At 43.2% G+C, this 25,454-nt stretch overlaps 1 protein-coding gene across 6 annotated transcripts in view; it reads left to right on the forward strand.

Annotated features, from left to right (window-relative positions):
- The window catches only part of Tpst1 (tyrosylprotein sulfotransferase 1), a 56,947-nt gene that overhangs the window by 30,079 nt on the left and 1,414 nt on the right, over positions 1-25,454 (forward strand). For 2 of the 6 annotated variants that reach the window (XM_051205088.1, XM_051205089.1), the window contains exons 3-4: positions 2,363-2,561; positions 21,854-21,913. In XM_051205088.1, the coding sequence (XP_051061045.1) occupies positions 2,363-2,561; positions 21,854-21,913 (259 nt within the window). The remainder of the gene's footprint in view (positions 1-2,362; positions 2,562-21,853; positions 21,914-25,454) is intronic. The other 4 variants (XM_051205090.1, XM_051205092.1, XM_051205093.1 and 1 more) reach the window with 2 other exon arrangements.

Consider the following 25,454-nt stretch of genomic DNA (forward strand, 5'->3'; position numbering starts at 1 on the left):
TAGATGTACATATTTTGTTTTATGTGTATGGGTTTTGCCTGCATGTATGTATGTGCATCATCTGTGTGCCTGGTGTCTATTATGGTGGTCATGAGAATGGGGCATCACCATTTATTTGGGTGCTGGGAGATGACTCTTGCTCCTTTGCAAGAACTCTTAACTACTCCTAACTACTGTGCTCTTAACTACTGAGCCATCATTCCAGCCTCCATTATAACACATTTTTACAAGAATAAATTATCTGTCTAGAAGTGTGTGTCTGTGTGCACACCCATGTGCTCTGTGGGTGCCCATCCAGGCTAGAAGAAGGTTGGATCACCTGGAGCCCGAGTGTCAGGCATGAGCCACCCAAAGTAGGTGCCTTGATCTGACTCTGGTTCTTTAAGAGCAGCAAGTGCTCTTAGCTACTGAGCCATGTCTCCTGTCCCATTACACCCAAATTTCTGTTGTTTACACATTTTAAAATGTTTGTTAGAATTATTAGAATTACATGTATTTACTTGTGTGTGTGTGTTTGGGTCTATCTGTGTATACCCAAATGACACTGTGTATATGTGGAGCTTAGAGGACAGTTGTAAAAGTTGGTTTTCTTCTACCATGTAGGTTCTGGGTGTGGAGTTCAAGTCATCAGGCTCGGTGGCAAGTACTTTTATTGGCCCAGCTATGTCACTGAACTAATTAATCCTATGCTTTTTTGTTTTGGTTTGGTTTGGTTTGGTTTGGTTTTCTGAGACAGGGTTTGTCTGTATTGTTTTGGAGTCTGTCCTGGAACTCTCTCTGTATACCAGGCTGGTCTCAAACTCAGAGATCTGTCTGCCTCTGCCTCTGCCTCTGCCTCTGCCTCCCTCTGCTGGGGTCAAAGTCGTGCACCACCAGCGCCTGGCTGGTCCTATGCATTTTAAAACCATTCTTTTCACAAAAACAAAACCTGAACATTTTTCTATATTAGTCTTTAAAAATAAGGCTTCTGGTGGCATTTCATTGTTTATTTCCCTGTAATCATGGCCTGTTGACTTCCATTCTTCCTCTTTGCATATCCATTCCAACACTATGCTTCAATACAGAGGATCTGAGTTCTGGTAGTAGTTGCTGCATATTGTAAATCAGCTGCAGCTTGACAGACAGCCTGGCTGTGGTCTTTACCTACTCCACACGGTCATTCAGGGTCTTGGCCTTGATCCCATTTCTTGAGATGGAACAGCTATCATTGTGGATTCTGATTAAATGCTGAACTCTCATGACTGATGGGGGTGCTGGCCAGTTCATGTTGGTTTGAAGCACACCAGGGTGTCAAGCACTGTGTTTTAAGGTTCCAGGGAGATGGAGAGTGCCAGAAAGGTGACTGAAAGCCCCAGTACATATCAAAACCATAGTTTGGCCACCTTCTAAGACTGAAGGAGATACTCTTCTGCTGTCCAGTTTTCCTTTGCATTTTATTACGTTGATAGGTTTGTTGGCAAGTACAAAAACTAAGCCATCTCACCTGCCCATACTGTGTGTTCTTTTTCTTGAGACAGGGTCTCACTATTTAGCTCTGGCTGGTTTTGAACTCACTATATTGATCAAGCTGTCTTTGATCTTAAAGAAACCCACCTGATTCTGTCTTCCAAGTGCTGGGATTATACCAGTGTACACCACTATACTTGACTCCCATACCATCTATTCTAATGGATCATGACAACATCCGTCTAATCTTTAATAATTGCTTTATAATACAATGCAGGCAATTATGATTTTCATTTTCTTGTGTATGGTATGACTCTCTGTGTGTGTGCTTGTGTGTGTATACGTGTGTGTTAGAGTGTGTGTGTGCGTGTGTTAGAGTATGTGTAAGTGAGTGAATATGGGTACATTGAATCAGAGGGGAGGGAGAGAGGGAGAGAGAGAGAATATTGATACACTGTATGGGTCAGAAGACAAGTTTTAAAAGTCAGTCATCTTCTATCAAGTGCTTTTACCCACTGAGCCATCTCATAATTGTTTAACCTTTTCTTTCTTTCTTTCTTTTTTTTTTTTTTTGGAGACAGGGTGTTTCTCTGTGTAGCTTTGGAGCCTGTCCTGGAACTAGCTCTGTAGTTCCAGGCTGGCCTCGAACTCACAGATATCCGCCTGTCTCTGCCTCCCAAGTGCTGGGATTAAAGGAGTGTGTCACCAATGCCTGGCTGACTTTACTTTTTTTTTTTTTTTATGAGATGAGAGTCCCATGGAGTCAGGCTGACCTCTGACTTGCTTTTGTACATGGATAAGCTGGAACTCCTAATCCTCCTGCCTCTGCTTTTGGAGTGCTGCGATTATAAGTGCATGCCACCATGTTTGTTTTGTGTAGATTTTAAGTAAGTGATTGTTCATGTTATGTTTTCAGAGTGGAAAGGTCAACAGACCAAGTCATCAAGCCTGTCAATGTCGGGGCGCTGTCAAAGTGGGTTGGAAAGATACCCCCAGATGTTTTACAAGACATGGCAGTGATTGCACCCATGCTTGCCAAACTTGGATATGATCCATATGCCAATCCCCCTAACTATGGAAAGCCTGACCCCAAGATCCTTGAAAACACCAGAAGGGTAAGTGAGACTCCCAAAGTAACTAAGGAAACTAGACATGGAATTTGGGTTTGAGTAGATTTTTTTTCTTGTTTTGTTTCTTACTGTTTATGACCAGAAAATTATTTTAAATTACCATTGTTCTAACTTGTTGAATGCCTTACCATCAGAGGTCTGCAGTTTCAGGAAAAACCCTTCTTTCGAAGAGCTGTGGGGACAGGTCAGCCATGTGCTCTGCTCAGTGTGTAGGATGTTGTCCTCTGGCTTCCATTTGCTTGGTGACATTTATTCCCATTGTTGATTATCCTAAATTTGTACAAACAACAGAATTATTAGTGACCTTACTTCTGGCTTCTTTTCCCTTTCCTTAAGTGTAAGGAGCACTGTACTTTTAAGGCTTTGTTTAGATGAGGCAGGATTTCTTGACCATCCCTCCCACCCCAAGGCCAGGCATTAGCTACATGAGAACAAAGATTAGATATATTAGCCCTCTGTTGAAAGTTACTAGTAAGGACTGGGGAGATAGCTTAGTCAGTAAAGCTCGTTGCTCAGATATACAGTCCTGGGTTCAGTGTCCAGAATCCACAGAAATGCTGGGTGTGATGTCCACCTCCATACACATGTGGACATGCACCTCCCCCAGTATATATAAGCATGCATACATAATAACAATAAATACAGTTTGCTGTGGAGAGATGTCTCCGCATTTAAGAGCACTCCCTGGCTGCTCTTAGAGAGGTTCTGGTTCAGTTCTTAGCACCTACATGGCAGCTCACAACTGCTTATAACTTCAGTTCCAAGGGATCAGATGCCCATTTTTAGCCTTCAAGGGCACTATACATGTGATATACTACATACATGCATGCAAGTCACTTAACACATATAATAAAAATAAATTAGATTGCAGCTTTACAGACTTGCTTCAGAGCAGTACTAAAAACTTAAAGAACTAATCTGAATAAATATATTAGTGGTTTCAAATCAGCACTTTACATTTCTGCTAAAAGTTTTTATTAGGTAAGATAAATATAAAATTACACTTTTTTTTTTTTAACATCTGGGCTGGGGGCAGGTTGAGACAGAGTCTCCTGTGACTCAGGTTGGCCTTTAACTCACTATATAGTAGAGGTGCTGGGTATTGAACTCAGGTTCTATATTTTAGGGTTTATATTAGGGTTAGATTAATAAAGGTGAGATTAAACCAGGTCAAAGTGTCAGATTTTTTTTTAAGGTGCTTGATATATGTTGCTGAACACACATGTACACTGCAGAAACCATTGAAAAGCAATGTAATGGAGATGATTTGTTTGAGATTTTTGCTGATTTTAATAGAATTCACTGATGATTGTAATTGAACATTTCCAGTTTTTTTTAGCTGTTTGTATGTGGGGTTTTTGTTTGTTTGTTTGTCTGTTTGTTTTGCTTTTGTTTTTTCAAGAAAGGGTTTCTCTGTGTAGCCTTGGCCGTCCTGGACTTAGATGTGTAGACCAGGCTGGCTTTTAACTCAGAGATCCGCCTGCCTCTGCTGGTATTAAAGGCATGTGCCACCACCACCTGGCTGTTTGTTGTGTTTTGTGAATTGCCTCTTAAATTTCTGAAAAATTTTGTTTCACATATTGAAGTTTTAAACTGCAGCTTGCTAAAATAGCAAGCCAACATTAGTGTAGCATCCCACTTCTCAGTCCCCGACTATCTTTTTGTAATGGGTTGGGAACCAGTAGCTTTCTCCTGTGCACAAGACTGGAAGGGATTTCAAGGTTCCCAGGACAGTAGTCACTATAGTTTCACATGTGCAAGTTGTCTTGCCTAGATTATTCTTGGCTTTCTTGAGTGGTAGTTGGGAAGAATGCTGTGGTTTCGATCCATGTGACTCGAGAATGTGTTTTATACACACAGTGGCTTTTGAAAGGGTTTCATAATGCTTCCTGGGGGGCGGGGAGTTGAGGAAGAAAAGATGAATTCCATTTTTTTTTATCATCCCTTTGTAATAATGTATGCAATCCTAGCATGCTTAGATTCTTGTTTGTAGTTTTACATTTACTGTGTGTGCTGTGGCACACATTTGGAAATCAGAGAAAACTCTGGAGAGTTCTCTTCTCCCACTTTCTTGTGGGTTCCAGGAGTCACACTCTGCTTGCCAGGTTTGCACTGCTAGCGATTTGTGTCCAGTGAACCATCTTGCTGACCCCATCCTTGTCTTTTGAATTTGAGTTTCATTGTCTGCCTTAACCAGTTAGCTGTATTTCAAACCAAATCCTATGTATTTTCAAAACTTTTCCTTTCTGTTTTTTTTTTTTTCTTTTGCCTTTGATGACTCAAATGGTGATCATATGCAACAGCCATGAGTTGTATCATGACCATATACTTCCAAAGATATCTCTATTTGTCAGAGATGGGTGACTCCAGAGAAAAAAGGTGGCTGGAGGAATTGGGCCTTCACTTATGGTATGGGGGGGGTAGGGTAGGGGGAAAATTACATTTTGACTGGGAATGTAGAAATCCGCACCTCTAGGCCTAAAAATGCTGGTTTTTATAGAGTGTGCAGAGCCAGGATTAATGATGTCTGAATCAGCACATCTTAGGACTACATTGCCCAATTCCAAATCAAAGTCATGTGTGTTGTGGTTGCTGCAACTCACATAGAAACAAGATGCTAATGGGTTCTGTGCCCTCTTCTACCACTCCCCAATCCCCGGATAGTGGCACACGTTTTATAAATAATGGTCTCTGGGTCATTTCTGCCTTTTCCTCTTTCATAGCTTTTTAATCTTTTTAGACTTAGCAACTTATTTGGGAATATGACCAAATATAGACACCCTCCCTACCTCAGAAATATAGGCATCTGCATACATTGAATTTCAGTAGACACAGATTAAAGCTTCCTGCTTCATAGTGTTCTTGCCAAGCTCATCCACCCTTCAGACTTTCTATTACAACCTGTTTGCTTATGATTGTCACTCTGTAGGCTTTTCCTGGGGGGGGGGTTCTGAGCTGAAGGTTCATTGTTCCTAACTGCTACATGGGTGCATGAAAGAACCTCAGATCCAGCATACAGAATCAAACTTACTGCCCAAACTTGTTGCTTGCTAGGGAGTTGGCTGCAGTTGTTCCTGACTGGAAGAAATCCAGACTAGGTGATAGGAATGTGGCTGTGATGGCTTGCCTGTGCAGTCTGCAAGCCAGAGAGCAGATAGGAGTTGGTGCACACAGGTCAAGCCTGATGTTGTTTAAAGACCTGGTTGCTAAACTGGAAGAGTCAGGGTTTTGGCTGTGGCTCAGTGGTAGAGTGCTTTGTTAGCATGTGTGAGCTGGATTCAATCCCTAGTGCTACTGAAAAAGGAAGTAAAATTGAACAGTGAGCTGAAAAGAAGTCCCAGGCCAGGTGTGGTGGTGCAGGCATGTAATCTCAGCACTTGGGAGGTGGAGTAGGAAGATCACTACACGTTTAAGCCACAGTGTCCTCCCCTGGGATTCCAGGCCAGCCTCAACTGCAGGGTTAAGATGCTGTCTCAAGAAAAGGTATATGTGGGGCTGGAGAGATGGTTCAGTGATAAGCGCACTTGCTGCTCTCGTACAAGCACATGCATGGCAGCTCACAAACCATCTGCAACTTCAGTTCCGGGGGATCTGATACCCTCTTCTAGCCCCCATGGGCACCAGGTACATGCATACAGGTAAAACATCTGTTCACATAAAGAATTTAAAAGGAAAAGCTATGTAACGGTAATAATTGAAGAGGTCATGAGTTTGAGAGGGGGTGGGGGAGAGACATGGAAGGAGCTGGAGTGGGGAGAAGATGGAGTAGAAATGTTATAAATGCATGGAACTCTCAAAAACAAAAATAACTGTTCCTCATTTCTTAAACAAGAAGGCAAAGAGGGAAGAAGGGGTAACACAGCTCCAAGTGTGATTGGTGTATCCTATGTCGATCCTACTGTAGAGAAAAGAGGAAGTCGTAGTTAGTGGAAAGGCAGGGTGCAGAAGGCACAGTCCAAGACGAGGGCACTTGCAGTGAGTGAGGGAAGCTGGGTTGACTGCCTGAACTGTCAGTAAGAAGCCACATCTGGGCCGCAGATATGACTCAGTTGCTAAAAGCACCTGTCAGTTCTGGCAGCTTGAGTTCTATCCGTGGAACCCATGGTGGATGGAGAAAACCTACTATTGAACATTGTTCTCTGACCTTCATACACACATATGTACACACAGTAACACGCATGTTAATAGAGTATCAAGAAAGAAAGAAACTGCAGCAGGTAAAACCTAACACTTGCTAGAGCCTAGAAGGTACTGCTGCATGTTCAGGTGCCTGTACCCAGCCAAAGCTGCTTCTGCTTGTGTCTGTCTCTGTGCATGGCATTCTCGTTTGTCCAGCTGTTCATCTTAGGATCACCTAGTGTTTCAGATCTCATGTGAAAATTCTTGAGTAGGGGGCTAGAGAGATGGTTTAGTTGTTAAGACTGGTTGCTCCTCTTGTAGAGAATCTGAAAATCATACATACCTCTAGCTCCAACTCCCGGATATCTGATACATGAACCCACCACACATACACACACCTCCTTAAAATAAGTGTTTAAAAATATTGATAATTATTTAACAATACTTGGCTGGGTGGTGGTGCATGCCTTTAATCCCAGCACTTGGGAGGCAGAGGCAGGCTGATCTCTATGTTGGAGGCCAGTCTGGTCTACAGAGCAAGTTTCAGGACAGCAGGGCTACACAAAGAGATCCTATCTCAAAATAAACAAACAAAAAGTAGCTCTGTTATTAGTATGGGATATAGTTTAAACTTCTTAGAACAACAGTCTAGACTTCCTAGAACAACATTTACTTTTTAAATATTTGGGGAGTTTGTTTTTTTGTTTTTTGTTTGTTTGTTTTGGTTTTTGTTTTTTCCATCCTGGTTTTTAATGTGATTGTTCTGTGGACAGAGAACATGCACACTATGATTTCAATTTTTACCTATGCTTAAAATTGCTTTGTGGCCTCATATTCATGTGGGAAACTGTTCTGCAGTTGTGATATGCTATAAATGTCATCATATTGTTTAGCTTGATAATTCTTAGTTGAGTTATAAATTTTGAGAAGAGTACTTTGCTTGTGGCCTTTCTCCTTTTATTTTCAGTTATGCTTCATGCATTTTAAATCCATATTGCTAAGAGGATAACCAGATAGAGCTTGAGGAATTAGTTCTGCTCATGAGGTAGCCTGAGCACTGATGTTTTTCCTAGCTGTTGGCCTTGTCTGATAAGAGTAGAGCCACATCTGTGGTCTGTTTTCCTCATCCTTTAATTTTTAATCTGTCTTTATATTTAATTATATTAAAAAGTGATTAAGTGATGGTATTGTGGTTAATGTAGTTTGACAGCCCCTTCGTTTTAAATGAGGTATTTAATTCCTTACATGTATTGTAATTACTCTTCTGGTTGGGCCGAATTAAGTCTACCACCAAGTGTTTGTTTCTTAATTTTGAACTGTCTATCTTCATTCCTTTGTTTTCCTGACTTCTTTTGGATTAATCTAGTATTTCTTAGTATTTTGTTTTATCTGCTATGGCAATTATCTCTTCATTTTAGCTATGTCTTGTGTTTGTCTATTATGGTTGCTCTAGAACAAGGGCTGCACATTTTCCTGTAAACAGTTATTAAATATTTCATGCATTGTGGACCACATGTTTTTCTTGATAGAGATTTCTTCCCAACATCTTTTCTCTTCAGCCAGATGCCTGCCGTATTAAGGTTTGCTAGCTACTAATTCTCTTAGTTTGTTTTTTAAGCGAAATGTTTTTCTTTGGGAGTTTTTAAATTACATTCAGTTATTTTGTATGGGGAGAAGTGCACATGCACCACCTGTCTGGCTCTCGGTCTGTGTTTCGGGGTGGGGGGATGTAGACCAGAGGCTGACTTCAATTGTCTTTCTTGTTCACTCTCCACCTTATTCACTGAGGCAGGGGCTCTCACAGATGTGACTAGCCAGCTTGTTCTGGGGGTCCCTGGGATTGCAGGGGAGACACCGCACCCACCCAGCATTGATGTGGGGTCTAGAGGTACAAACTCAGGTTCTCATTCTTGCATAACAGTGCTTACCTACCAGACCACCTCCTAGTCCCATTATGGCTCTTTATTGTTTTTAAATTAAATGAGCATTTTTATAAATTCACTGATTCTTTTTTCTTCTGAATCCAGTTTGCCGCCCAGTGACATTTTCATTTCCAGTTCTTAAATTTCTATTTCTCTTTGGGATCTTCCATCTCTTCATTATGTCCGTCTTCTTATGTTCTTCAGTATGTCAGCAACACTGGCCAGAAACATATCTCTGTGCTGTTGCCTAAGGAATTTCTTTCTTTCTTTTTTTTATTTTTATTTTACATATCAATCCCAGTTCTCTCTCCCTCCCTCCCCCCCCCTCACATTCATCCCGACCACCCTACCCTCCCATTCCCCTCGCCACTCCACAGGTAGGGTGATGCCATCCAGGAGGGGTCATCTAAATCTGTCAAGTCATTTGAAGTAGGGACTAGGACTTCTCTCCTGTCTCTAGGTTAAGGGAGTATCCCTCCATAGGGGATGTGCCCACAAAATCCTTTTGTACACCAGGAATACATCCTGGTTCCACTGTCTGAGGTCCCTTAGACTGCTCAGGCCTTCTAGCTGAGACCCATATTCAGGGGGTCTGAGTCAGTCCCATGCTAGATTCCCAGCTACCGGTTTGGGGGCCTGTTAGCTCTGCCTGAGGAATTTCTTGTCCAAACTCTCTGCTCAAGTGGAGTCCAGATTATCGACCTCCCTCGGCTCTTGTATAAAGTGGAGTTGGAGATTATTGTGAAAAGTTTTGACATTCTTTTGAGGTTAACAAAGACTTCCAAGTAGAGATTCTTAGGGCAGATTAGGACAGACCACACTCACATGTGGGTTCCTTGAGAGACACTAGAGATGCTCAGGGCAGATTAGGACAGACCACACTCACGTGGGGGTTCCTTGAGAGACAGTTGTTCATTGTCTTTTTGTTGCTGTGTATATAATTTTGGAAGGTTCTGAATTTGTCTCTTCAAAGGACTGCTAAGGAATCTAAACGAGATGCTAGAGTGGTTCCTGATGTCCTCTGCATAGGATTACAGCTGAGAAAGGAAAATCCCAGATCACAGGTTTGGAGAAGTGAGGTGTAAATTACTGTGAATTAAATAGTCTTGTTTATGAGATTCTGAGACAGGGGTTTCGTCTGGGAAAGGAGTGAAGCTATATTCAGGATCATATTTGCCCCTGTATTGTACATGGTTCTCTGCTGTGTTGACATTGTTTGAAGAATATCTGTATAAAAGCCTACTGTCTCCATGTCAGCAACCTTCACAGCACACGTTGTTCATTGTTTGGATTCCTGACTCTCAGATAGTGAGAGGCTTCAGCTTGCCTGCAGAGAGAGGGGGCCTTTCCCTTCCCATATCTGCTTAAGTTTCTGTCTTTCTGTCCCAGGCCAGTGCTTCAGAGATAGCATCACGATCATTGTCTTCACCCATGGGCCTCTGTTGACGCTTTAGGATTGTGGATCCTATTTATTTACTTCCCCGTATCTTAGGTGTTTGTTGCCATACTGGGCCTTCTGTATGAAAGTAGAGCTATGGGACTGGAGCAATGGCTCAGTTCATAGAGTTCACCCTGCAGCTGTGAAGACCTGAGATCAGTCCCAAGTACCTCCAGAACCTGGGCACAGCGGCATGAGCCAGCCATCCCAGTGGTGCACGGATGGAGAATGGAGGGTCCCTGGCCAGCTAGTTTAGCTGAATCAATAAGCAACAGTACATGAGACTGTCTCAGAAAATACAGGGCAGTGCACTGGAGGAAAACATTCAGCACATGTATGTACACATGAACACAAGCATGTGAACATAGAATACACATGCATTGCTGTGGGGTTTTTTTCTTCCTTCATTTAGCTGGACTGATCGTTCAGATCTTACAGTGAGCTGTTCTGGGGTTGAACCCCAGCTTTTAACTTTAGTTTTCCTTTCAGTGAATAGAGGGAGACATGCTATCTAGCTGAAGGACTGATTTGTTTTGTATCAGTAATTCCCTGGGAGGTAAGTCTGCTGCCTGCTGCAGCCCTGCTTTCCAGCCCTACCTCATCACCCCACACTCTGCAGAATCCCCTTGGGGTACAGTTGCCCCACCAAGAGATTTTTTTTACTCTTGGTGTCTTTCCACATTGTTGTTGGTTGAGGCAGTCCCACTTTGTAGCACTGGCTGCCTTTGAGCTTGCTACATAGGCCAGGCTGCCCCAACTCCCAGAGATCTCCTGTCTCCTCCTTGTGAGTGCTGGCATTTTTAAAAAGGGGGTGGTGGGTGCTGGAAATATGGGCTCACCATGCTTCAGGGCTAGAACATCTGTGTTTATTTAATCCTCCCACCTCGGCCTTCCGAGTGCTGGGGCCATCAATCTGCCATGCAGACTTCCACTGTGGGGTGGTGGTGGCTGTTTGTTCAGTTTTTTGTTTGTTTGTTTGTTTTTGTCCCTTCATTTTTTGAAACCAAGCTTTCATGCAGTCTAGGCTGGCTAGAACTTAGTGTTAAGTTAGGCTGACACTGAACTCTGGATCCTCCTGCCTCTGCCTCCCAAGTCCTGGAGTGACGTGCATGCTCCCTGACACCCACCAGCTCCACTGTAGTTTTTTGTTTGTTTGTAGGTAGATTTATGTATTTAATTCTATGTGTATGAGTGTTGTGCCTACATGTATGTATGAGGGAGTACCACATACATGCTTGTTGCCTGCATAAGTCAGAGGAAGGCACTGGGTCCCCTGGAACTGGAATGATGGATGGTTGTGAGCCGATGGATGGGTGGTGAAAACCAAACCCAGGTCCTCTGCAAGAGCAAAAAGTGCTCTTAACCACTGAGCCATCCCTTCGGCCCTTCCACTCTGTTTTAAAGGGATTAAAAATATTATAAAATGATTTGTTCCCGGGGCCAATGTGAAAATCCCAAGATTACCTTATTAAGTTGCTGTGACAAGGCCTGGCTCATTCTTAAAACTCGAATTGTTCAGCTGGTGTTGGTTGTGCACACCTTTAATCCCACACTCAGGAGACAGAGGCAGGTAGCTCTGTGACTTTAAGACCACCTGGTCTACAGATGGTGTTCCAGGACAGCCAAGGTTGTCAAGAGAAACCAAGTCTCGAGGAACAAAACAAAAACAAAAACATCAAGTCATTCTCATCTTTCCTGACGTGTCATGATAGTGTTCTTTATAAGTGTGTTTACCAGAAATCTTCCTCAGATCAGTGCTTTCCTAAGCTCCTGGTGGCTTTGTAAAGTTGTTTGTCCTCCTTGTCTGTGTACAGCAGGGAGCCAGCCCCTCCACTGTGTGTTTCAGTTCTTTTAAGCCATTCGTGATATCTTCTTTCATAACTGTTGGTTAACTTATCTGAACGCCCGTGGAGCCTCCTGCAGAGGAAGGAGGAGGTCCCAAGCCTCCTCTGCCTTTCTCTTCTGCCTTCATTAGTCAGACTAGCTTTTGAAAACAAGGTGGGTACCTCTTTGCAGTTTTCCCCTTAAAATTTGAAGAAGGAAATCAGTTCTCTTTATGTCAACAGACAGCCTAGAACTTTAAAAAAATGGTTGCACTAAGCATTGATGTCTCTTAGAAGACCCAGCATCTATAGGAGAAGGAGACCATAGTAAACCAGTGTAATTAGAAGTTGGTTTTTAAGACCCATGCTGCTGTGCATGGCACAGTATAGAAGATGGTACCTGGGTTAACCGCTGGTCAGATTTCCAGTCCCTGAAATACTTTCTTCAATTACTTTTTCATTTAAAAAAATCCTTAAAAATAACTTAATTTTAGCTGGCTGTGGCATGTACTCTGTAATCTCAGTACTTAAGAGACTGAGGTAGGAGGATTACCATGAATCCAGAGACAGCCTAGACTACATGGTGAGTGCCAGGGCAATCAGAGTTGGGGTTCTGTTTTGTTTTAATCTCTAGCTATATCTTAACTTTTTAATAAAGACATGAAAAACTGTGTGCCACAGAATGATAACATTCCCACTATTTGTGACCATGCCAGGTAGCTCCTTAAACTCAGCCATGGCTTCTAAAGCCAGGGGCTAGTCTGCCTGGAGAATTAGGCAACTCAAGGGATGAGCCAGTCTGTGGAAAACCCCATCCCTGACATCTCCCTCCAGCCTCACCCGTGCACATTTCAGGGGCAGGAACGTGGAAGGACAGAACAGAAACTGTAGAAGTGTCCAAGTGAGGGAGGGACCCAGGCATGCTGGAGATGCTCTTTCAGGATCCAGGGGCAGGCTAGAGGTTAGGAGGCTGGAGGATAGCTCAGCCACAAGGCTAAGTGGTTAAGACCACTGACCACTCTTCCAGAGGACCTGGGTTCAATTCCTACCATGCACATGGTGGCTCACAACCATCTGTAATTCCAGTTCTACAGGATCTGAAACCCTCTTTTAGCCTAGGTGGGTACCAGCTACACATGTGGTACACAGAATTACATGCAAACAACACACACACACACACACACCATTAAAATGTTTTGTAAAGACTAGAGGTGAAGGTGATAATTAGAGAAAAATCACACACATGAAACCAAGTGGAGGATCAGCCAGTGAATGGTAGATGCCTGCAAAGGAGAGAACAGGGTAGTGGAAAGTTTTCCAGGCAGGCTGCAACCTGACAGGTACAAGCTCTCACGGGTTCTAAGAAACACTGTGAAAAGGCAGCAGCACCCACATAGAGTTTGGTAGTGTTTGTAAATTTCAAGGATCGTGGGAGGTTGGTATCAAGGAGAAAGGGAGGGAGGGAAGGAGGGATTGTCAACAAACAGAAGTAATACTGTTTGCAGTGTTCTCACTTGCAACACTGAATGTTAGCAGATGACGGACACTGAAGTGATTTCTAATTGTACATGTAATTATCTTACTAGTTTTTGGGTAGATTGTATATATCATATCGCTTAACCTCTGGTTTCTTTTTGTTTATTTATTTATTTACTTTGGGGGTGTGGGGGGGAAGTAGAATCTGTCTGTGTAGCCTGAATTGTGCAGGAACTCACTGTAGCTCAGTCTAATCTCAAACTTACAATCTACTGTCTCAACCCCTTGGATTGCTGGAATTGCCAATGAGAGACACATGCCCAACCCACTACCTTTTATACTTATTTATAGATTTTTAAATGTTTTATATGTATGAGTGTTTTGTATGCATGGATATCTGTGAACCCCGTGTGTGCAGAGTTCGGAAGGAGTTAGATCCCTTAGGATTGGCATTATAGGTGGTTGTGAGCCACCAAACGGGTGCTGGAAACCAAACCCAGGTCCTCTGCAATAACAAGTGCTCTTAACTGCTGCACCATCTCTCCAGATCGTCCATTGCCTTTTAAATAGTCTAGTGATATATTGGACTAGGAATGGCACCTGCTGCAGAATAGCATCTCCTAAACGTGGCAGTGATGCTGTACCAATGAAATCTCAACAGTAAAGTACTTAAACAAGACCTGCATAGTGACCACACTGACCAGCATGCCAATGTGGTTGGGGGAAATTTCATAAGGTTCTTCCCTACTAGATGGAAGAGCCACAGCCAGTCAGTGGCTGCTGAGGTAGGGATCTCTTTTTGCCAGAGACAGACCCCCTTGTTATGTTATCCAATCCCAAGTGGTCAGCCCTAAACAAATGTTCATACAAACAACACTAAATGGACTTAGGATTTATACATACATGCATGTACACATACATATCCCCCAGCCTTTCACAAAGAATAGTGGAGAGCTGGGCCAGGATACCAGGCCTAATATAGCAGTGGCTGGTTCTTTGGAGCATTCAATACTCACCATTGTGGCTATTGTAATCCTGGACAAGCATGGTCCATCACATTGATCTTGAACTGTGTAGTCTTTAGAACCTTATGCTAGGGGCAGGAGAGATCATTTCATAGTTCAGAGCACTGACTTCCAGAGGACCTGGGTTAAATTCCCAGCACTCATGGAGTGACTCAGAACTGCCTGTAACCCAAGTTCTGGGGGATCTCATACTCTTCTGGACTCCATGGGTACTACATGAATGTCCTACACAGACATACATCCATGCAAAACACCAATATACTTGAAAACAAACAAACTATATAGACCAGGTTTGCATCGAACGCACAGTCTCACCTCTCTCTACCTCTTTAGTAGAACTAAAGGCATTTGTCACCATCCTGGGCCTGAAATTCAAAGTCTTAATGGTAAATTTCATATATTGGTACTACTTATTGTGATAGGAAAAGTTTTCTATTTTCTATTGGTTATGTCATCCTGATCGATTTAATCACTTTCTGACTCGTCTTCATCCAACAATTATGGCACTGTAACACTCTCTCTCTCTCTCTCTCTGTGTGTGTGTGTGTGTTAAAGATACCTTTAGAGTGAACTTTTATGCTTCAGAGCTGATGAATGCATTTTTTTCACAGTGTAGGATCCATTAACATCTTCTCCACTGTTTCCAGACAGGACAAGACTATTGAACTTTCTAAGAACCCAATCTGTGATGTGCACAACTGCTAGAATATTTAAAGTCAGATGAGAACATGTAAACATGCATGTTAGCAGCTGTTAAACAGCATTTCTGTTTGGAAGATAATGAGTCTCTCTGGGTCACACCAAGCCCAGAGGGAGTGGAAATGTAAACTTCAAAGCTGGCTTCCTTCCTGTATTGTCATTCCTGGCTGGAATTGTGCTTTCTCTGCATGTGAAACTACCAAGTCATAATTCCTCAAGGGAAAGTAATAAAAGTAATGAATTGCATGAATGATGACTAACAGGCGAAGCATGTACTATTGGTGAGGGTCTGTCAGGAACTGAGACTTAAAATTAATCCAATTCTGCACATAATGATGTTTAAGCTAATTCTGTGCACTTCAATACAAGTGGAAGGAAGGACAGAAGCAAGAATTTTGTTGGGCTTAGAGAAAGAACGGGGAAGAATAAAGGATGTTCTAATTAATGGCAAATTTTTAATTTTACAACATGGAACATGAAAAGACTGTGAGACCAATCTTGGCCTTTAAAAATAGGAGGTTGGGCTGTAGTAAGTGGTATAGTGCCTGTCTGGGATGTGCAAGGCCCTGGGCTCCATCCACAGAACTACAAAATAATAATAATAATAATAATAATAATAATAATAATAATAATAATAATAATAAATAAATAAAGGAAACTGTAGTATGTGTATTTTGAAGAAAACTGTGAGCAGAACCACACTTTAAAGTCTGAAGTGTCTAGTACAGTACCAAGTACCAGTCCATACTGTTGGAGGTTGTATAAAGCTTTGTCATTGTAAGTTTTGTTTTTGTTTTAAGATTTATTATTTTTATTTCTCTCCCTTAAAAGATTTTACAATTTGTCCAGGATGTCACTGCACAGGTGTGGGAGGCCCAGCCTGAGTTACTGCAAGTTGCTAACTCTCTCGTGCCAGGCCAACAAAAATTTTCCACAAGTATAGTGTGTGTGTCTGTGTGTGTGTGTGTGTGTGTGTGTGTGTGTGTGTATCGGGGGTAAACACAGAAGCCAGAAGAAGGTGTTGGTTCACTGGAGCTGGGGTTATAGGTAGTTGTGAGCTGCCCAGTGTCAGTGCTAGGGGCTGAACTTGGGTCCTTGGAAGAGCAGCAAGTGCTCTTCACTGCTGAGCCATCTCTCCAGTCCCCTGATCTGATTCTTTTTTTATTTAATGTGTGTGGCTGTTTTGCTTGCATTTATATCTGCTTACCATGTGTGTGCCTAGTGTCTGGAGAAGCCGGGAGAATGGGGTCTGATCTCCTAGAACTGTAGTTATAGATTTTCTGGTCAGGGAAACTCCCACAAATCAACAAGAATGAGCCCAGCTAAGATTCCTGGCAATAGCCCAAACTCGCCATTCTCTGTGATCAGATTGGTGACTATGCTAGCTGTCATCAGAAAGTGTTCATTCAGTAACTGATGGAAACAGAGGTGGAGACTCACAACCAGATATTAGTCCGAGCTCAGGGAATCCTGCTGAAGAGAGGGAGGAAGAAGTGTAGGAACCAGACAGGTCTAGGATATCACAAGAAAACCACAGAAACCACTAACCTGGCTCAGAGGGGCTCCCAGTCTGAACCAGCAACCAGGGAAACTGTGTGGGACTGAGTAAGCCCACTTCATATGTGTGACAATTGTGTAGTCTGTTTGTGGGACTCCTAACAATGGGAACAGGGGCTTTCCCTAATACTTTGGCTGGCTGTTGAGAACCTGTTCCTCATACTGGATTGCCTTTCCTATAGCACCCACGCTACAATCCATTCCACTAATCTGGCGAAGGCCTAGAGATTTAAATAAGAAACAAGAGGGTGGGTCATTCATGCAACAGGAATGCCATCTATTGAGGGGAAGGAGTGGGCTTATATACTGACTAACAGCACAGTGGAAAACAATCCAGGGTCAAGCGTGTAAGTTCTCGGGCTTAGTTCCTCCCCAGCAGATGTGTGTTAGTAAATCAGGAAGAGTACCAATAACAACTCTGGGGCAAGATGTTCCAGCTAAGACTGCAGAATGTTCCAGCCAACAACTCAGGCTTGCTCAAGGTGCCTTGGGGGTCCATGCAGGGCCCTACACTTGCCCAGACTAAATATAAGGGGAGGTGCTTAGTCTTACAGCAATTTGATATGCCATGCTTTGTTGATACCCATGGAAGGCCTGCCCCTTTCTCAACAGAAACGGAAGGAGTAGATTGGAACTGTGTGGAAGGGAGGTGGGAGGAGAGGAGGGAAGGGAAACTGCAGTTAGGTTGTAAAATAAATAATTTTTAAAAAAGATTCAAGGATATGTGTGAGAGGTTTGTTTGTTGCTTTAAAGATATTTATTTTTGATGATATGTGTTTGTGTGTAGGTGTGTGCATGTGTGAGTACAAGTGCCTGCAGTGTCCAGAAAGAGAGTATTGGATCCTCTAGAGCTGGAGTTTCAAGTGATTGTGAGCTACCTGATGTGGGTGCTGAGGATTGAACAGGGTCTTCTGGAAGAGGAGCAAATGCTTTTAAGCACTGGGCCATCTTTCTAGACTCCATGTGAGAGGGCTTTTGCTTTGTTTGTTTGTTTTGTCTGTGCAGGCTACGTGACTGGTGGTACCGTAGCACTGTGTTTAATCCTGGGTTAACCTACAAACTGCAGACTTTCTGGGGCAATGCCCTAGGTATATATTATTTGCATGTGATAGACTGCATAATGGCCTATGAAGACATCCACTTCCCATTCCTAGGATGTGACCAGGGAGTTTACAGGTATAATTCAGGTCCTTATGAGGGGTGGGTAATAGAAGATGCTATGGTGATGGGAGTAGAATCTGTGGAGGGAATATGACTTTGCTACACCGCCACAGTGAGGATGGAGGCCTGGGCATCTTTTCAACTACCACATCTCAGCTCCTTTTCTCTTTTACACAACAACAAAAATGAATCAGTTCTTTCCCAAGTTCCTCTGGTGTCTTTCACTGTATGTATCAAGAAGTGAGGTGATACTTTTAATACTTGGCTTGGAGAGTCCTTGGCTATACTCTTTGGTTCATTAGGCACAGTTCTGCTTTCTTCATATCCAGGTTGCTAAATTTTTGGCTACTGCTTAACAAAGCTCTCCCTGCCTCTGTGTTGTCCCTCCCATCCTTTAAAATGTTCATAGGTAGGCTCTTCAAAGTCCAAAATCTACTAACTCAGCTTTTGGCCTCTTAGACTTTTATCATAGATTCTCTCCTGGCTCCCACCTGCTTCTCCTTGCTGGTTCTGTCCACATTTTAGGTATGTGTTGCAACATAATAATTTCATCCCATGTGGCATATCTGCTGTGATATAACACATTGCCCTCAGGCCTATTAGCGGTTTAAAACCAAAAACATACATGCAGGAATGGGGAACCCAGGTGCAGCTGAACAGCCTCAGCTGTGGGTTCAGGGGAAAAACTGAAGAGATGGTCTGTTGGGAGATAAGTTTATTAGAAGAGTTACTAACATCAAAAACAGGCAGACGGTAATATGGTTGGGGCTCTGAGGAGAGTACAACCTTCAGCACCAGAGACAGACACTATGGCAGGGTCTCTGGAGATAAGAATCAGGCCCAAGTGGCTGAAGTTGGGCCTCTTCTTACAGCTCTCTGAGCATAGGAGTGGTTTCGTAGCACAAGCCTGTAACCAGGCTCTCAGATCCCCGAGTAGACGGGGAAAGTAGTAGAGAACAGGATGTGTGGCCACAAATAACCTCCTTTGATGTAAACTCACTTTCCCAGATCAGAAACCCTGGACCTGGAGGTGTGATAGCTAGGGATTGTCATAGACAGGGTCTCAGCAGGTACCTGCCAGTACCTGTGATGGGGTAGGGGGCTGCTGCAGGTATTGTGGCCTAAACAGCAGTCAGATTGTAATATAATCTTTTAAAAACATGTTTAAAGATTTTTTAAATTCTATTTCATGTGTGTGAGGGCTTTGACTGCATGCATGTGTATGAACCACTTGTATGCATCGCCTGCAAAGGTCAAAAGAGGGCATTGGGTCCCCTGGAACTAGAGTTAAGGATAACGGTCAGCCAATGTGTGGGTGCTGGCCATCAAACTTGGATCCTCTGCCAGAGCAGCAAATGCTTTAAGTCACTGAGCCCCTTTATTATTATATCATTACAATCTGTTGTTGTTGCTTTTGTTTTTGTTTGTTTGTTTGTTTGTTTGTTTGTTTGTTTTTTGAGACAGTTTCTATGTAGTCCTGGAACTTGGTGTGTAGACCAAGCTGGCCTCAGTCTCACAGAGATCTGGCCACCTCTGCCTCCCAAGTTCTGGGATTAATGGATTAATGGTGTGTGCCCGTGCTATCACACCTGGCTGTTCCTCTTGTAAAGTACCCAAGTCCTATTCTCAGCACCCATGCCAGCAGCTCACAGCTGCTTGCAACTCCCAACTCCAGGAGATCCAGCACCCTGTTTTGGTCCTCTGAGCACATTTACTCATGTGGTATATACAGACACAAACACAGACAGCCAGACGGGCAGACACCACACACACATACACAAATAAATAAAATTTCTAAAGAACCTAGTTTTTGTTTGTCGACTTAATGTTTTAGTTATCATCATCTGTGGCTCCAAGGCCCTGCAGCCAGCCCTCTGCATGCCCCTCAGGCCACAAACTGGAGGGCCTTTCAGTCCCAGGGTCCCTACTCTTTCTTCCATCACAACATGTAGGTTTAAATTAAGTCTCTAGCGTTCCATTTACCAACAAAGACTCAGAAGTCAGATGTGAGGGTGAAACCCTGCTAGAGAAGCCAAGACGTGACCAGCTAATCTTGATCTTTGGCTGGGGACTTAGCAAAAAAGATGTCTCTTCACTCATGGCAAAACCAAAAGGAAGGGCCAAACTCAAGTCCCCATCCTTTGCCTCCTGTGCATTTTCTCTGTCCAAATTGCCAGCTTCTCTATGGCCAATTCCAGTCAGCTAGATGCTGGTTCCATTCCCTGATTCAAGGTAAACTTTAACAGTCTGGGAGTGTCACAGTATGGTCAAATATTCCATAACAGAATCTAGTATCGAATTCATTCTGGTTTTTGTTGTTTTGTTTTTGAGACAGGGTTTCTCTGTGTAGTTTTGGAGACTGTCCTTGGAACTCACCTTGTAGACCAGCCTAGTCTACAAGAGCTAATTCCAGGACAGCCTCCAAAGCCACAGAGAAATCCTGTTTCTGAAAAAGAAAAAAAAGAAAAAAGAAAAAAAAAAAAAGATTTCATCTGTGTCATTAATAGTATAGCAATTCACATTATTTTTTATTGACTATATTTAATAATTTATTATATCTAGTGGTCCTGGGGATTAAAGCTAGAATACCATACATATTAGTAAATTACTCTATGAATGAGCCACATCCGTTTTTAGACAGGGTGTCACTGGATATCCCTGACCATCCTGTATAGTCAGCTATATGGACCAAGCTGACATCAAACTCAGAGAGCCACCTGCCTCTGCTTCCCAGATTCTGGAACTAAAAGCATATGCCATCATATCCTGACTGTTTGGAGTTCCTTTTGGGGTAGGGTGTCAAGTAGCCTGTCCTGGCCTTGAACTCACTGTGTAGTTGAGGCTGGCCTTAAACTTGAGATTCTCCTGCCTCCACCTCCCAATTGCTTGGGTTATAAATGTGCATCTCTGTGCCTGGTTTACTTGTCCATTCTGAGTGTGTTATTTCTCAGGACTGCTTTTGTGATACTGTATCTGGAAGTGAGGGTTTGTTACAGTGTCTGCCCTTCTATCAAACTTTATCCTCCTAATTATAGCTACTTGTTTAGCAAGAACTTGTTTAGCAAGAAGTCGTGTGTTGGTGTGTGTGTGTACGTGTGTATACATACACACCATATTAGTTACATTTCAATTGCTATAACAAAACACCATGACCAAAGCAATGCATAAAGCAAGTAATTGGACTTAAAGTTGCATGAAAGTCTGCATGGCAGCAAGCAGCAGGCATGTTGACCCTAGAGCAGCAGCTGAGAGTTCATTTCCCAATCCACAAGCAGTAAGCAGAGAGTGAACTGGGAATGATGTGAGTCTTTTGACATCTTAAAGCCTATCCCCAATGACAGACCTCCCTTCCTAAACAGTTCTACCAGCTGGGGGACCAGGTATTCAAACATACATGGGTGGAGCTGGGATGTAGCTAGGTTTGCATACCCAGCACACCAGAAGTCCTAGATTCCATCCTTAGGACTGTATAAACCAAGCATAATGATGCAGGCCTGTTATCCCAGCACGGGGACAGTGGAAACAGGAGGGTTAGAAATTCAAGGTGATTCTTGGCTAAATAATGCCTTTAAGGCCAGTCCGGGATGACCTAGTCTCAGAAGAAAAGATATATGAGCTTTAAGTAGGTGTCACTTTAAGGATCATCTAACTTACCTTAATAGGATTCTAAGTTAAACTCAGGAAACTGAGGTTGACTCAGATGGAAATTGATGGGCAGTCAGGAGGAGCTTGTTCCTAACCAAGGTGAATTCTGAGGGAAGTCACCTAGGGCTTGCTTCCTCCCAGTTACTAGGAATGGCACTTGAAACGCTCTGGCATTTTTATTTTGATTCCCTCCCCCACATACCCTGCTCTCTCTTAGCCAGGCAGCTCAGGAGCACTGGAGCAGTTGCTGCAGGAGGAGGGTCTCACTGAGCTCTGTTTCTCTCGCTGCCATGAGCTGAGGGTTCCTCTCTCCTTCCAAACTCCCCAGGGGTGAAGCAGCAGCCTGATGGCTGCAGATGTGCACCCGTAGGCTCTGCTTCCCTGAAACTCACTCCTGCTCTGTTCTTTCCAGGTCTATAAAGGAGAATTTCAGCTACCTGACTTTCTGAAAGAAAAGCCCCAGGTACCGTATGTACGTCACTTCCCTTTCCTCCCCTTTTACATAAGAGCTGGGTCTTCCACAAAGTAAGCTTTTGGAAAGACAACGAATGAAATTTAAAAACTGAAATCAATAAAATAAAAGCCAGGTGTGCTGGTTTATACCAGTAATGCTGGCCATCAGCAGAGATGAGAGGGTCACCACAAATCCAAGCCAGCCTGGGCTCCATAGTGGAGTTCCAGGCCAGCTCCCTTCTCAACATACAAAGAAACAAAAAACTAAGGGAAAGAGAAAGTGACCTGTGCTGGTGGTAGTGAACGGTTGTGATTTGGTTTGAGAGAGTTCAGGGTCTCCCACAGCTAGGGAAGTGCTTCATTAATGACATGTGTATGTGACGGCATATGCATCTGCTCAGTATCTCACACATGAATCTGCCAGCCTCCTCAGCATCTTACTTGTATTAAGAATATGCAGCCGCTTTTTGTATTTTTTTTTTATCATATTCACATCTGTGGTATTTTAACTATTCTCACATTGGATACTAAAAGACCTGTAATGCATTGTGCACACACCAGTTGGCTGTCAACAAATGGTGAGACTTCAAAGCTTGCAATCCTTATGCTTTTAAAAATAATTAAAGCCACTGGGCATGGTGACACATGCACTATATCCTTCTTGGGAGGCAGAAGCAGATGGATCTCTGTGAGTTTGAGACCATCATGGTCTATAGAGTGAATTCTAGAACAGCCAAGGGTATTTAGAGAGTCCCTGACTCCAATAAGCAAACGAATAAACCAATCCTTGAGCCAGGCATAGTAGTACCCACCTTTAATCCCACTTGGGAGGCACAAGCAGGCAAATCTCTGTGAGTTGAAAGTCATCATGGTCTACATAGGAAGTTCCAGAACAGCCAGGTCAACATAGTAAGACACTGTCTCAAAAACAAAACACAACAAAACAAACAAACAAACCAAAAAGCAATCTGTAATTACAACTGTAACATTTCAATTCACTTGCATTCCTGAGTTGTGTCCTGAGTTGGAGGAAAAAAATGTTATAGTGGATGTGCACAGTGTCCCATCATCCCCTATCACCTGGGTAACTGCTGGGAGAAGTAGACATCACTGCTTGTCCGCATTAACCTTGATGTTCAGCATGGGGCTGAGGCATACTATCTCTAGGGTGCTGCTGTCTGTGTGAGCTGTGTCTCATGCAGCAAGCCTGGAGTAAGCAGGCTGTCCTCCGGAGCTCAGTGACACTGTCTCCCACCAGGGACAAAGTCTGTGTCCAACCTGACCACTCTCAGTTACCAGCCCTCTAATAATGTGTGATACTAGAGTTTCAGGTTACATTCAAGGCATATTCTTAACAGTATACACTTAACTCTTTCATGTATTCAATAATTGTTTGCTAGGGATCTGTTATGAGTGAGAAATTGGGATACAGCCTCAGAAATTGGAGGAAAAGGAAAGGTCTTCTCAAGGAACTCAATCTTCCTCAGTGATCTGGCACTTGCACAGAGGGGAGCACAGGGCCAGGCCCAAAGTGTGCATGACATCCTAGAGCCCTGGATGAATTCCCAAAGGGACTGTTACTCACAGCCTTGGAAATGAGAACCAGAAAGCAACCCAAGAGGCAGAATCAAGAAACCCAAAAAGGGGATTTGAGACCGAAACTGAAGGCGGTCCTGTGCTCTCCAACACACACCCAAGCCATCTCCAGATGAAGAAGGAAGTGGTTAGACGAATACAAGAGAATCCCCAGTCCTTTAGAGGGAAAGATGTCTTCATCCATGAAGACGCGATTATGAATTTAAAGAATAATAAATTGCAGGACATTGGTGGCACACATCTTTAATCCCAGGAGGCAGAGGCAGGTGGATCTCTGAGTTTGAGGCCTGGTCTACAGAGTGAGTTCCAAGCTAGCCAGGGATACTGAGGAAACCCTGTCTTGGGGAGAGGGAATGATAAATTCCACACCTGAGTTGAGAATATTTACTTGTTAAACCTTGCCATAGCTGGGTATAATGGTACATGTCTGTTTTCCCAGCACTGGGAAGATAGAAGCAGGAGGATAATAAGTTCAAGTCCAGCCTGGGCTACAGAGCCAGACCCTATCTTAAACAAACAAAAACAGTAAATAGTGGTAGAGTTGATGAGATAGCTCAGTGGGTAAAGGCATTGCCACCAAGCCAGGTTTGATTTCTGGAACCCACATAAAGTAGATGAATGGACTCCTGAAGGCTTTCCTCTAACTTCCACATTCTTGCTGTGGTACACACATTCCCCCATAGAACATTCACACAAACAGCCATCTACACAAAACTAAGTATGTACACAAGTATGTATAATGGCTGCTCTTCCAGAGGACCCAAGTTCAATTCCCAGCCACCTACATGGTGGCTTCCAGCCATCTGTGGCTCTAGATCCAGGGGATCTGATGCCCTCTTTTGTTTCTTCAGGTACCAGGCATGCACATGATGTGTAGACATATGTGTAGGCAAAATACACATACACATTAAATAAGAATTTAAAAGAAAGACTATGGTTTAAGGAAGAAACGGGTCCAAGTGTGGACACATGCTTGTAGTCTAAATACTTGTGAATTGCAGGCAGAAGGATCAAGTCCCAGCTACACAAGAGTGTTCAGGGTCCTTTGGATTTACATGAAACCCAGTCACAAAAAGGAAACAAGAAATAAAAACTTTCTAAGCATGGCAGCACGTGCTTGTAATCCCAGAATTAGGAGGCAGAGGCAGGAGGACTGCTGTGAGTTCAGCCAGTTCCACTTAATAGACTTCAAGGTCAGTCAGAAGTAAGGAAGAGGTGCACAGGTTGTGTCTGGGAGCGCCCTGTAGAGTGAGAGCCCATGCTCTTTCTGCTAGTTCATGTGCCCAATAACCAAAAGCTCCTGGACTGTGGCTCCCAGGATCTGACTTGAAGCCAGGCTGACTCGAAGGTTCAGACATCCAGCCACAGGGTTGATCTTTCTGATAAGAAGCCCACCCTGTCATCTCGTGTCCTAACATAAACTAAGATGTGACTCATGGGGTTCGTGAGGAACAAAGGCATCCCTGTTACTCAGGAGATGCCAAGGATTTAGTCTGTCCCTGGAGTGTGGGAAAGGCTGGTCCAGTCCCTTTCTTTAGAACAGTTACAGGCTGAGTTTACCTAAAACTCTGAGTCTAGGGTTGCTTAAAGGGCCATTCACTGTAATCATGAATAATTTTAATAAGAGGCTTTTTATTTAGGTGCTGGCCCCCAACATAGGGCCAGAACTGCACCTGAGAGTGCTTCCAAGTTGCAGTCCCTGATGCATCCCCAGCCATATCAGCCCAGGGCCTATGAGGGTACAGCCGTAAGAGTCTATGTATTCTGTTCATGTGTAGGCAGGATTTTGCTTTAATATATATGTCTTGCAGGTGTCCTTGTCATCTTTTTTTTTTTAGCAAAGCAAGTTTGATTACAAAAGCAGAAATAGCAATTAGTCTAATGACCTACTATTTTGCTAAAACAGCAAATTTGACAAGATCAGTCAATTGTAAGAATAGTCTTCAATGTCTTGGGAGAAAAGG

Source organism: Phodopus roborovskii, unplaced genomic scaffold (assembly GCF_943737965.1).
Source record: "Phodopus roborovskii unplaced genomic scaffold, PHOROB, whole genome shotgun sequence".
In the NCBI taxonomy this organism is placed as follows: domain Eukaryota; kingdom Metazoa; phylum Chordata; class Mammalia; order Rodentia; family Cricetidae; genus Phodopus; species Phodopus roborovskii.